Here is a 14,313-nt window from a genome sequence, read left to right on the forward strand (position 1 = left end):
TTAGAGACCACATTCCTTGGGCAATTGTGTATGGTTTTGTTTTATAAGAAACGACCAGAACTTTTTCCAAAGTGGTTTTTACTGTTTTACATTTCCATGAATAAATGCAGGAGACTTCTGGTTGTTCCCCACCCTTGCCAACACTTCTGGCTATGGTTGTAATTTTAGCCATTCTTGTTACCTGGGCAATTCTGAAGGGACAGGTGTAGAAGCATTTAGCGGCAGAGCTGTAGAGCTCCAGGAATTCTCGACATTTTGTCAATGCTCTTTTCAAGCTTTGCTGATTTTTCTTGTCATGTATGATATCTGAAAAGAAAATATAAAATATGAATACTTTCTGGCTTCTTTTTTCCTTCTTGATTTTACAGGTCTGGTTGATCTCCAGTTTAAAGTGGATCCCAAGATCTTACTCTTCTTTTTCACTTGAACAAAAATGTCTGGGGGAGGGAGTATGTGTTCATCTGAAGGCTGATTTATTTCTCTTTTCTTGTAGAACAATATATAAAAAGAGCCAAAAGAAAAAGCAAAGAGGAGGTTGAGGCAGGTGGATCACTTGAAGTCAAGAGTGTGAGACAACCCTGGCCAACATGGTGAAAATAAAAAAATTAGCCGGGCATGGTGGCACTCTCCTGTAGTCTCAGCTACCTGGGAGGCTGAGGTGGGAGGATCACTTGAACCCAAGAGGTGGAGTTTGCAGTGAACCAAGATCACACCACTGCACTCCAGCCTGGGTGACAGAGTAAGACCTTGTCTTTTTTTTTTTTTGAGACAGAATTTCATTCTTGTTGCCCAGGCTGGAGTGCAATGGCGTGATCTCGGCTCACTGCAACCTCTGCCTCCTGGGTTCAAGTGATTCTCCTGCCTCAGCCTCTTGAGTAGCTGGGATTACAGGCATGTGCCACCACGCCCAGCTAATTTTGTATTTTTAGTAGAGACGGGGTTTCTCCATTTTGGTCAGGCTGGTCTTGAACTCCTGACCTCAGGTGATCCACCTGCCTTGGCTTCCCAAAGTGGTGGGATTACAGGCATGAGCCACAACACCCAGCCGACCCTGTCTTTAAAAAAAAAAAAAAAAAAAAAAAAGCAAAAGCAAAGAGCTTTTTGTAAGAGCAGAGCATTTGAGTGATTTGTGAGTACAACCAAAGCATGCTACCTTATTTCCCCCCACTGGTGAGGAATGGTGAGGGGTCTCCCTATGAAGCTTAGGTTCCCAGAAAAAATTGCCCAACTTTATACTATGTATGATAATTCTGATATCAGAACTGTTCATCATTGTCTAGTTTTGCTGATCATTGTAGCATCTTGTTTTTCTTCTGTTTTATTGTGACCTCATTGTTGCTGGAAATTTGTAGATGGAAAATTTATCTTTGAGCACTTGGCTGAGGACACTGTCTCTCCAACTAGAAAATAAGCTCCCTGGGGGAAGGTATCTTGTCTGTCTTGTTTAGTGATGCATCACTAGAACAATACATGCTTCATAACTATTTGCTGAATCAATAATCAACTGTATTTCTTTGGCTGTACACCTGGTAGAGACTGCTCATGCTCAGAGGTGCCCAACGACAGGACAGTTGCTTTGGGAAGCATGGAGCTTCCTTATCCATGTGAAGCACAGACCCAGGCAGAGGAATTACAGTTGTATGTAGCTTAACAATTGGGATACATTTTGAGAAATGCACTGTTAGGCTACTGTATTACTGCATGAACATCACATAGAGTGTACTTTTTTTTTTTTTTTAGACAGAGTCTCTCACTCTGTCACCCAGACTGGAGTGCAGTGGCGCAATCTCGGCTCACTGCAACCTCCACCTCCCAGGTTTAAACGATTCACCTGCCTTAGCCTCCTGAGTAGCTGGGACTACAGGCATACGCCACCACGCCAGGCTAATTTTTGTACTTTTAGTAGAAACGGGGTTTTGCCCTGTTGGCCAGGCTGGTCTTGAATTCCTGACCTCAGGTGATGGACCCTCCTCGGCCTCCCAAAGTGCTGGGATTACAGGCATGAGCCACTGCGCCTGGCCTAATTTTTTTTTTTTTTACATTCTAAAGTGTTTTTGTTAAAAACTAAGACAAAAACACACACACTAGCCTAGGCCTACACAAGATCAGGATAATCAATACCACTGTCTTCCATCTTCACATCCTGCTCCACTGGAAGGTATTCAGGGCAGTAACACACATGGAGCTGTCATCTCCTATGACAACGCCTTCTTTAGGAATACCTCCTGAAGGGCCTGCCTGGGGCTGTTTCATAGTTAACTGATTTTTTAATAAGTAGAAGGAGTACATGCTAAAATAATCATAAAATGTACAGTAATAAACCAGTAACATAGTTATTTATTATCATTACCAAGGATACGTACTGTACATAATTGTAGGTTCTATACTTTTATATGACTGGTAGTGCAGTAGGTTTGTTTACACCAGTATCACCACAAACATGAGTAATGCATTGTGCCATAATGTTATGATGGCTACAATGTCACTAGGTGATAGAAAACTTTCAGCTCAGCTGGGTATGGTGGTGGACACCCATAGTCCCAGCACTTTAGAAGGCTGGGGTAGGAGCACTGCTTGAGCTCAGGAGTTGGAGACCAGCCTGGACAACACAGTGAGACTTTGTTTCTTTTTATTCTTTCTCTCTTTCTTTCTCTCTCCCTTTCTCTCTCTCTCTTTCTTTCTTTCAGACGGAGTCTTGCTCCGTCACCAGGCTGGAGTGCAGTGGCATGATCTCAGCTCACTGCAACCTCTGCCTCCCAGGTTCAAGTGATTCTCCTGCCTCAGCTTCCCAAGTAGCTGGGACTACAGGCGTGTGCCACTCCACCTAGCTAATTTTTGTATTTTTAGTAGAGACGGGGTTTCATCAGGTTGGCCAGGATGGTCTTGATCTCTTGACCTTGTGATCTGACAGCCTTGGCCTCCCAAAGTGCTGGAATTACAGGTGTGAGCCACCGTGCCAAGCTGAGACTTCCTTTCTTTAAAAAAAAAAATAATAATAAGGCTGGGCGTGGTGGTTCATGCTGTAATCCTAGCACTTTGGGATGCTGAGGCGGGCAGATCACTTGAGGTCAGGAGTTCGAGACCAGCCTGGCCAACATTAAGTAACATTTAGTAGAGATGGTGAAACCCCATCTCTACTAAAAATACAAAAATGAGCCAGGTGTGGTGGCGGCTGCCTGTAATCCCAGCTACTTGGGAGACTGAGGCATAAGAACTGCTTGAACCTGGGAGGTGGAGGTTGCAGTGAGCCGAGATCACACCACTGCACTCCAGCCTGGGCAACAGAGCGAGACTCCACCTCAAAATAAAATAAAATAAAATAAAAAGAAAAATTTCATCTCCATGCTAATCTTATGTGACCCATACATGATCAGTTGTTGACTGAAATGTCATTATATGCTGCATGACTGTACTCGGCAGGGATGGAGTAGACTGAGATTCAAACACCGGGGGAATGCTGGGTTAGATATCCTCTAAAGTCCCTTCTAACCATGGAAGTCAGTGACTCATTCCTTGACCACACTGGCCCTCTCTCTATTTTTCAAACTCCTCAAGCTCACACCTACCAAGGATCCTTTCCTTAGTCATTCCTTCTGCCTAATACACTCTTCTTACCTCTCCAGGTGGCAAACTGCTCTTTATTCTCTGGATTACCTTTTCTGAACCCTGCAACTAGATTTGATTCTTACTCATGGCCCCTGTGTAATTTCCCTTCATAAGCACATTAATTCTCCTGCAGCCTCGACCTCCTGGGCTCAAGCGATTCTCCCACCTTCACCTCCTGAGTAGCTGAGATCATAGGCATACTCCACCACGCCAGCTAATTTTTAAAATTTTTTGTAGAGAAGGGTTTTTGCCATGTTGCCCAGGCTGGTCTTGAACACCTGGGCCCAAGTGGTCCTCCCAGCTTGGCCTGGCAAAATGCTATGAATATAGGAGTGAACCACTGCGCCCAGCCTCACTCCTACTTCTGACCAAACTAATCACTCTAGTTTGTCCACAGGGCCACGTTTAGCCACTCCCTGGCTATGCAGATGGATGACAATAGTGGGTCTGGTCTAGTACTAGGATTCTAATTATTAAGTCAGTGTTGCTTCATCTCTGCCTATGGACTATGTATCTTTCTCTTTATGAACTACTGTAAAAGGCCTTTCCAGAACATGGGGACTAAATGAATGTGTAAGGAGGGCTGGTGCTTATGTTGTGCTGGAGAATTCACTCAGGACCTCGCGGCCTTCAGCAGTGTCTTACACTTCAGCCTCAGGGTGATATGCAGCAGGTAGTGAATGCTCTCTGCAGCCTTCTCAGCCACCTTTTCCTGTGGGTCCCCACAGAGCAGTGCCATCAGAGCCACTAGGTGTCCAAGTCTTTGGAATCGCAGTGGAAGCTTGAGAAAGAAAAAGAAAGATGTCATCAGAAAACATGTGCATTTAGTGCCTTCGATTTGAATTGTTGAGAAGTAATCCCAATTCTACTCTCAACTCAAGGGAAGTGTAAGGGTCACAATCAGCCTGTGGATCTCTGTAGGGTTCATATTTAACATAGGTAGACACGGTATAGCCAGTAGATGGTGTCATTAAGAAATAGGGGAATTCTAACCTAAGTAAACAATCTGAAAAATGAAAAAGCTTTGTGCATAAAGATGTTAGTTCTAGCACTGTTTTTATTTTTATTTTTTAATTTTAATTTTTGGGAGTACATAGTAGGTCTATATATTTGTGGGGTATACAGGCCTGCAATGCATAACAATCATATCATGGAAAATGGAGTATCCACCCCCTCAAGCATTTATTCTTTGTGTTATAAACAGTCCAATTATATTCTTTTAGTTATTTTAATAATTTTTTTTTTGAAACAGAGTTTTGCCCTTTTCGCTCAGGCTGGAGTGCAGTGGCGCAATCTCAGCTCACTGCAACCTCCGCCTCCCGGGTTCAAGTGATTCTCCTGCCTCAGCCTCCCAAATAGCTGGAATTACAAGTGTGAGCCACTGCACCCAGGCGATTTTTGTATTTCTATTAGAGATGGGGTTTTCCTGTGTTGGCCAGGCTGGTCTCAAACTCTGAACCTCAAGTGATCCACCAACCTCAGTCTCCCAAATTACAGGCCTGAGCCACCACAGCTGGCCAAATATACGTACATTTAATATTACCAAATAAAAATGTATTACATTTTTAATATTATTTAAAAATTACTAATGCACAATAGTCACCCTGTTGTGCTATAAAATATTAGGTCTTATTCATTCTAACAACGTTTTTGGTACCTATTAACCATCCCCACCTCTCCCCAACCCTGCCACCACCCTTCTCAGTCTCTGATAACCATCCTTCCATTCTCTATCTTCATGAATTAAACTGTTTTGATTTTCAGGTCCCACAATATGTGAAAACATGTGATGTTTGTCTTTCTATGCCCGGTATATTTCACTTAGCATAACGACCTCCAGTTCCATCCATGTTGTTGCGAATGACAGGATCTCATTCTTTTTATGGCTGAAGAGTACTTCATTGTGTATAAGTACTTCATTGTGTATTCTTTATCCATTCATCTGTTGATAAACATGCTGCTTCCAAACTTTGGCTATTGTGAAGAGTGTCGCAACAAACAAGGGAGTGCAGATATCGCTTCCATATACTGATTTCCTTTCTTTGGGGTATACACCCAGCAGTGGCCTAAAGACCACACTTTGGAAATAATTGCATGACAATAGTAAAGGGAATTATCTTACAGCCAGTCTATGAATACAACTATTAAAAATCAAGTATCTAAGAAATGTATAATGTGTTATTCTGCTAAGTAAAAAAGCTGAGGCCGGGCGCGGTGGCTCAAGCCTGTAATCCCAGCACTTTGGGAGGCCGAGACGGGCGGATCACGAGATCAGGAGATCGAGACCATCCTGGCTAACACAGTGAAACCCCGTCTCTACTGAAAAAAAAAAAAAAATACAAAAAACTAGCCGGGCAAGGTAGCGGGCGCCTGTAGTCCCAGCTACTCAGGAGGCTGAGGCAGGAGAATGGCGTAAACCCGGGAGGCGGAGCTTGCAGTGAGCTGAGATCCGGCCACTGCGCTCTAGCCTGAGCGACAGAGCGAGACTCCGTCTCAAAAAAAAAAAAAAAAAAAAAAAAAAGCTGAACGCAGCCAGGCGTGGTGGCTCATGCCAGTAATCCCAGCACTTTGGGAGGCCAAGGTGGGCGGATCACCTGAGGTCAGGGATTCGAGACCAGCCTGCCACGCCAACATGGCGAAACCCCATCTCTACTAAAAGGACAAAAATCAGCCAGATGTGGTGGCAGGCAACTGTAATCCCAGCTATTCAGGAGGCTGAGGCAGGAGAATCGCTTGAACCTGGGAGGCGCAGGTTGTAGTGAGCCAGTATCACGCCACTGCACTCCAGCCTGGGTGACAAGACTGAGACTCCACCTCAAAGTTAATATATACATACATACATACATACATAAAGTAAAAAATAAAAATAAAAAGCTGAATGCAAAGTTGAGATACAGCATTAATTCTATTTATAAAATTCATTTTTTTAATATCCTGCTTGACTATGGAAAAAAAATCCATGTAACGTAGCTGGCAAAAATCATAGCAGAAAAGGAAATACAACTTGAAATAAATACTGAAGAAAACTGGATAAATTAAAAAATTGGCTGGGCGTGGTGGCTCACACCTATAACCTCAGCACTTTGGGAGGCCAAGGCGGACATATCATTTGAGGCCAGGAGTTCAAGACCTGCTTGGCCAACATGGTGAAACCCCGTATCTACTAAAAATACAGAAAAATTAGCTGGGCATGGTGGTGCATGCCTGTAATCCCAGCTACTTGGGAGGCTGAGGCAGGAGAATTGCTTGAGCCTGGTAGGTGGAGGTGGCAGTCAGCCAAGATCGCACCACTGCACTCCAGCCAGGGCGACAGAATGAGACTCCATCTCAAAATAAATAAATAAATGAAAATTAAAAACTTAAGAATAATAAAAATAAAACATTAAGGTAGAAAAGATAAATGAAGTTAGGAATTTGGTTGGCATGCAGAATGCATAATCATTTGCTTGAGGCAGGCCAAGGAGCAAGGGTCTGAACTCTCTCATGGCGAATGTAGACGTACACACAATGGTCCACAGAACATGATTCACGCTGTCCTTAAGATAACAAGCGGCCGGGCACTGTGGCTCACGCCTGTAATCCCAGCACTTCGGGAGGCCGAGGCAGGTGGATCACGAGGTCAGGAGATCAAGACCATCCTGGCTAACACAGTGAAACCCCGTCTCTACTAAAAATACAAAAAATTAGCCGGGTGTGGTAGTGGGCACCTGTAGTCCCAGCTACTTGGGAGGCTGAGGCAGGAGAATGGCGTGAACCCAGGAGGCGAGGCTTGCAGTGAGCCAAGATGGCACCACTGCACTGCAGACTGGGTGACAGAGCAAGACTCCGTTTCAAAAAAAAAAAAAAAAAAAGATAACAAGCAACTAGCCACGCAGAGGAAGCACAGCTTTTCCTAGGGTTGAGACGGAAAGAAATTTCTTCTGTGGCTCTACCGAAATAAGACACAGAAATATTGTGAACAGCCTTTACAACCTATTTACAGTAAACACAGCAACACATAGAGCTGTATAACATCTTTAATTCACTGATATAACCTTCATTCATTCAATCAACCAATAAATATGGTGTCAGTTATGTGCCAGGAACTATGACTGGCACTGGGGATATAAGTAGTGAACAAAAGAGAATATCCCTGCTTGCAGAGGTGATGATCTAGTTGGGGAAACACAAAGTAAACAAAATAGATATGTAAAATGTTATTATGTATCAAATGATGATAAATGTCATGATTAACAAAAATTCAGGGGAGAGGGATAAGAATTGTTTAGGACGGTCAGGGAAGGCCTCACTAATACTGAAATGAGAGACTGAGCCACGGAGATACCCAGGAGAAGAGCATTCTGGGCAGAGAGAATGGCAAGTGCCAAGGACTGAGATGGGTGTGTTTGGTGTTTCTGAGGAACCATAAGTAGGTGAGATTGGCTGGAGCGATGTAAATGAGAAGGAAAGAAACAGGAAGTAGATGAAGAATGGGACAGAAGGTATTGAAACCTGTAGAACATTGTGAGGACTTTGGCCAGCGGAGGGTCTTGAGCAGAGAAGGGACATGGGTTGACTTACATTTACTCAATCAATATTGAATTGAGCATCAACCACATGGCAGATTCTGTGCTAGGCAGGCACTGGGGCTACTGTGGTGAACAAGACAAGTATAATTGCAAGGCACAGTGGCTCATGTCTGTAATCCCAGCATTTTGGAAGGCAGAGGTGGGAGGATTGTTTGACCCCAAGAGTTTGAGACCAGCTTGGGCAATATAGTGAGACCCTAATCTGTATAAAAAATTAAAAAATTAACCAGGCATGGTGGTATATGCCTGTAGTCCCAGCTACTAGGGAGGCTAAGGCAGGAGCATTGCTTAAGGCCAGGAGGTTGAGGCTGCAGTAAGCCATGATCGCACTACTGCACTCCAACCTGGGTGACAGAGCGAGATCCTGTCTCACAAAAAAAAAAAAAAAAAAAAGAAAAGAAAAAAAAAACAGAGGAGCATAATCACTGGTAGAATTTATACTCTATTAGTGGGAAACAGATAACACAGCAATAAAGGAAGAATCAAGCCAGATAACCTCTGATTCTAGACAGCCCTAGGAAGGAGAGAGAGATGAGGCAGAGGGCAAGCGTAGGTCTGTCTGTGGTGAGCAGAGGCCCTTTTGAGGTCGAGACATCTGAACACAGTGCTAAGGAACCAGGAGAGGCTGGCTCTGGGCAGAGCTGGGGAAGGTCACTCCAAGCAGAGAAGGCAGCAAGTGCAAAGGCCATGAGGCAAGATGAGCCTTATGTGGGAAGGAACATAAAGGTGGCTGCTGTGTGGTAAGTCAGGGGACTTAGGTGTAGAGAGGCAGGCAGAGTTACATCAGACACGACCGCATATTCTAAGATCAGTTTGGAAATCACTGGATCAAACAAGTGACATGGGGGAAAAAAAGAAAATAAAGAAAAATAAAGAAAACACAGGGGAGAAAGCAAAGAAACAAGCAAGAATGACATGGGTCTGAAGAGGATGACTCTGGCTATATGCAGAGAACAAATTGGGGGTGGAAGCACCCACCCCAACACACTCATGCACAAAACAGGACTTGGAAGGTGTCAGGCGTGGTGGCTCTGCCTGTAATCCCAGCACTGTGGGAGGCTGAGGCAGGCAGATCACTTGAGGCCAGGGATTTGAGACCAGCCTGGCCAACATGGTGAGACTCTGTCTCTACCAAAACTACAAAAATTAGCCAGGTGTGGTGGCCTGCACCTGTCACTGAATGACAAACAGTTAATAAGTTTTATCATCGTAGTATTAAGAACCCCCAAACTTTATCAAGACAAAAAAAGGCCACTGAAGAATTATGCTCCTAGTTTGATTACTAAATGCTTCTTTAATATTTCCTTTTTTCATTCTTTATTCTTCAGGTTTCTTCGAGAATATGAGAAAAGTTAGAGACCCAGATAATATATATCTGTCAAAACTCATTGAACTGTACACTTAAACTGGATAAATTCATTGTATACAAATTATACCTCAATAAAATTGGTTTAAAAAAAACTATGGACCTTCCTCAGAAAAATTCAGAAGAGGACGGGCACGGTGGCTCATGTCTGCAATCCCAGCACTTTGGGAAGCCAAGGGAAGAGGATCACTTGAGCCCGGGAGTTTGAGACTGGTCAGGGCAACATGGTGAAACTCCATCTCTACAAAAAAGTATATAAAAATTAGCCAGGCGTGGTGGTGTGTGCCTGTAGTCCCAGCTACTAGGGAGGCTGAGGCAGGAGGATTGCTTGGGCCTGGGAGGTCAAGGCTGCAGTGAGCCATGATCACGCCACTGTACTCCAGCCTGGGTGACAGAATGAGATCCTGCCTCAAAAAAAAAAAAAAAAAAGGAAAATCCAGAAGACTGCACCACACCACACACTGCACACTCTGCAGACAACTTGTGGATGTTCACAGACCCCAGTGGCACCCAGGTTAACCACTCTCGTATTTGCATCTCTCTCTCTCTGTTTCTTTCTTTTTTTTTTTTTTTGAGATAGAGTCTTGCTCTGTAGCCCAGGCTGGAGTGCAGTGGTATGATCTCAGCTCCCTGCAGCCTCTGTCTCCCAGCTTCAAGTGATTTTCCTGCCTCAGCCTCCTGGATAGCTGGGATTACAGGTGCCCGCCACCACGCCTGACTGATTTTTGTATTTTTAATAGACGTGGGGATTCACCGTGTTGGCCAGGCTGGTCTCGAACTCCTGAGCTCAAGTGATCCACCCGCCTCAGCCTCCTAAAGTGCTGGGATTGCAGACATGAGCTACTCCTCCCAGCCCCATATTTTCAACTCTTTCCAGGAAAAAAATACCATAAGGAAGATCCCCAGGACCTGGAGAGAGATTAATGTGTAGGAGGGAATCATCTGAAACTCTCTTCTTTAATCTGTCACCAAAATTAGAGGTCAAGGGTTGTGGAAGGAAGAACAATGCATTGTTGGTATAGAATAATAGCGTAGTCAGTGATGGCCAGAAGTTACTTGCTTTTATTGACTAAAGAGAAAAAAGGACGTAGCATAGTTGGAGGGGCTGCACTTACTTTAATAAGTTTGGATATCGTTTCAATGTGAGAAATAAAGGACTGACTGGAATGCAGTCCTTTTAAACATGACTGTTAGAACATCTGTATCAGGAACAAAAAAGTATCTTCCCTCTTGTGCTTTGGAGAGGGGAAAAAAAAAAAGGAAAAAAGAAAGAAAAGAAAAGAAAAGCACAAATTATCTAAGGAAAATTTTGGTATAAGGACCTAGCATTCCTACCCTACCAACCTCTCTTCCAATTCCCAGGCCTTATTATGCAGGTTGGAGAAATGATCGATGGGAACAGGAGACACTCCAATGGCTAGAAAACCTGCTTAGGGAAGGGCAAAGAGATTATCAGGTAGAAGAAGGAGTAGAGCCAGGAAGGAGGAACTAAGTTTTGAGGAATTCTTGTTAGGAGTTACGTAGAGGATTCTCAACCAAGAAGTGAGTGAGTGAGTGAAAAATAAAGACTTTTTTTGTGTTTGTTTTCTTTTTTTGAGATGGAGTTTTGCTCTTTGTTGCCCAGGCTGGAGTGCAGTGGCATGATCTTGGCTCACTGCAACCTCTGTCGCCCAGGTTCAAGCAATTCAAGGAGAAGATTTTTAAAAAAGAGATAAGGCTGGGTGCAGTGGCTCATGCCTGTAATCCCAGTGCTTTGGGAGGCTGAGGCAGGAGGATTACTTGAAGCCAGGAGTTCAAGACCAGCCTGGGCAACAAAGTGAGACCCTGTCTCTACAAAAAAAAAAAAAATTTTTTTTTTTTTTAAGACAGAGTCTTGCTCTGTCACCCAGACTGGAGTGCAGTGGCACAATCTCAGCTTACCACAAGTTCTGCCTCCCGGGTTCACACCATTCTCCTGCCTCAGCCTCCCAAGTAGCTGGGACTACAGGTGCCTGTCACCACGCTCAGCTAATTTTTTTATTTTTTTAAATTTTTTTAGTAGAGACGGGGTTTCACTGTGTTAGCCAGGATGATCTCAATCTCCTGACCTCATGATCCACCTGCCTTGGCCTCCCAAAGTGCTGGGATTACAGGCTTGAGCCACCGTGCCCAGCCCACAGAAAATTTTAAAAATTAGCCACGCATGGTGGCGTGTGACTGTAGTCCCAGCTACTTGGAAGGCTGAGGCAGGAAGATTGCTTGAGGCCAGAAGTTCAAGGCTGCAGTGAGCTACGATGGCCCCATTGCACTCCAGCCTGAGTGATGGATCAAGACCCTGCCTTGAATAACGATCATAATAATAATGAGATGCCATAGGGGAGATGATTCAGAACTGAGAAGTGAGAGACAGAAAGAGAAATGTGAGGATCTGAAAAGAGGTGCCATAGTACCATTCTCTGAGTTGCTGGGAGATACTGAAGTTGATTTATTTAAATTTGCTTGCTGTACTCAAATATAATACTATACAGACACTAGGCCACCGTGGGCCTCAGGTATTTTCAGGTTATAGTTACTATATCATTATGTTCCAGCTGTTGTGCTAAGCAATGGGGATGCAAAGATTAATCAACACAGCAACTGGCCCCAAGCTGCTCAGGAGAAGAGCAGATATGAAGACAATGCTAAGTGCTATGATAGTACATGAGCACGAAGGGGACACAGAACCAGCCTGGGGAGTCACAGAGAGGAGGGGAAATAGGCAGAGAGGGAATGGCTTTGGATCTTTCCTCCTCTGCAACTGAAGGGCTGCTCACCTTCAAGCTGAGATGTCTGGTTAAGCACTTCAGAACCTGAGTCATACCGGCCGTGGCCCGTTCCCGCTCATGGTCTTTGACTGACTGTAACCAGGGATCCAAGTGCTGTGAGAAATAAAGGGAGGCTAAATGGCTTATCAGGAAGATTTGGGATACCATCTTTATTGTGTTTAGAAAGAAATGTAGAAAGACAAGTTCCATGTTGCTACTGATCTGAAAATACTTTGCTAAATGCTACTACAGTTCGGGTGCTATGCCAAGCGAGCCACAGAGACATGGGTGGTGGGTGGTTTGGTTGTTATATAGGAGCTTAGGAGCTTCTTTTTTTTTTTTCTTTTTGAGATGGAGTCTCGCTCTGTTGCCCAGGCTGGAGTGCAATAGCATGATCTTGACTCACTGCAACCTCTGCCTCCTGAATGCAAGTGATTCTCTTGCCTCAGCCTCTCGAGTAGCTGGGACTACAGGCACCCGCCACCACGCCCGGCTAATTTCTGTATTTTTGTAGAGATGGGGTTTCACCATGTTGGCCAGGCTGATCTTGAACTCCTGACCTCAGGTAACCCACCCGTCTTGGCCCCACAAAGTGCTGGGATTACAGGTGTGAGCCACTATGCCTGGCTAGAGCTTATTTTCTAGACTTATTTTTCTCTTCAGCCCAATTCTTCAATTAATTATTCTGTACTTCTGAATGTTTTTAGCCCTTTCAAATCTGCTTTGGAAAGAAATAAAGTTTAACAACATGCTACTGATATTAAAGTTTAACTCTGAGGACAGCCAGGTGTGGTTGCTCATGCCTGTAATCCCAGCACTGCGGGAGGGATTATACAGACGGAGCCCAGGAGTCGGAGACCAGCCTGGGCAACATGGTGAAACCCCATCTCTACAAAAAAATACAAAAATTAGCTGGGCATGGTGGCATGCGCCTGTAGTCCCAGCTGCTCGGGAGGCTGAGGTGGGATGACTGCTTGAGTCCGGGAGCTGGAGACTGCAGTGAACTGAAATCACACCACTGTAATCCAGCCTAAGTGACAGAGCAAGATCCTGTCTGAAAAAAAGAAAAAAAGAAAGGCTTGAATTAAGCTGCCAAAGCAGGAAAGTACAAAGTACATTTGGATAGAGAGGAGAAACCCAATCTGGCTGGAATGCTAACGTACAAATAGAAGAGGAATGAGAAATAGTATTAAGGTCAGTTAGGACAAGAATAAATGCCCATCAAAGCACTTAAGAAAATAAGCTAGAAAATAAGCTCCTGTAGCAGCCAAAGTACTCAACTGCCTAGGTCTTTGTGCCTTGCTTGTCAGTTAGGACAACAATAAATGCATCATTTGGGTGCAAACGATTAATAATAGCTTAAAGGGTTATCCCTTTCTGGGATATTTGTATCTTAAAAAAGGGTAAGAAAAATAAAAATAACAATAATAAAAAAAGGGTAGGAGAGCAAGATAAACCTGAACGCAGTCAATGAATGCCAATGAATCAATCTCTAGTGATGGAACAGCATATACAGGAACAGGTGCAGGTCAGAGCAGTTGGTCATTACAACCTTTGAGTACCATCTGGTAGGAAGCTACTTATTTACTAACTCTTTTTCTGTTTTGTTTTTGAGAAGAAGTCTCGTTCTATCACCTAGGCTGGAGTACAGTGGCACAATCTTGGCTCACTGCAACCTCTGCCCCCTGGGTTCAAGCAATTCTCCTGCCTCAGCCTCCTGAGTAGCTGGGACTACAGGCATGCGCCACCATGCCTGGCTAATTTTGCATTTTTAATAGGGTCAGGTTTTCACCATGTTAGCCAGGCTGGTCTCAAACTCCTGACCTCAAATGATTGATTTGCCTGCCTTGGCCTCCTAAAGTGCTGGGATTACAGGCATGAGCCACCATGCCTGGCCTTACTAACTCTTGAGACTGACCCTTCCCTCATCACCGAATAAAACCCTTCTATGCTAGTAAGGAATAATACATTTTTTTTTTTTTTTTTTTTT

General features: G+C 44.1%; 1 protein-coding gene across 2 annotated transcripts in view; it reads right to left on the bottom strand.

The window, feature by feature from the left end:
* MROH8 (maestro heat like repeat family member 8) overlaps positions 1–14,313 on the bottom strand; it is an 84,092-nt gene that overhangs the window by 41,123 nt on the left and 28,656 nt on the right. Inside the window, exons 8-10 of one of the 2 annotated variants that reach the window (XM_023227999.2) lie at positions 12,333–12,437; positions 4,252–4,387; positions 182–306 (exon numbers count right to left, since the gene is read on the bottom strand). In XM_023227999.2, coding sequence (XP_023083767.1) covers positions 182–306; positions 4,252–4,387; positions 12,333–12,437 — 366 coding nt within the window. The remainder of the gene's footprint in view (positions 1–181; positions 307–4,251; positions 4,388–12,332; positions 12,438–14,313) is intronic. The other variant, XM_023228000.1, reaches the window with a different exon arrangement.

The sequence above is a fragment of the Piliocolobus tephrosceles genome, chromosome 20 (assembly GCF_002776525.5).
Source record: "Piliocolobus tephrosceles isolate RC106 chromosome 20, ASM277652v3, whole genome shotgun sequence".
Classification (NCBI taxonomy): Eukaryota; Metazoa; Chordata; class Mammalia; order Primates; family Cercopithecidae; genus Piliocolobus; species Piliocolobus tephrosceles.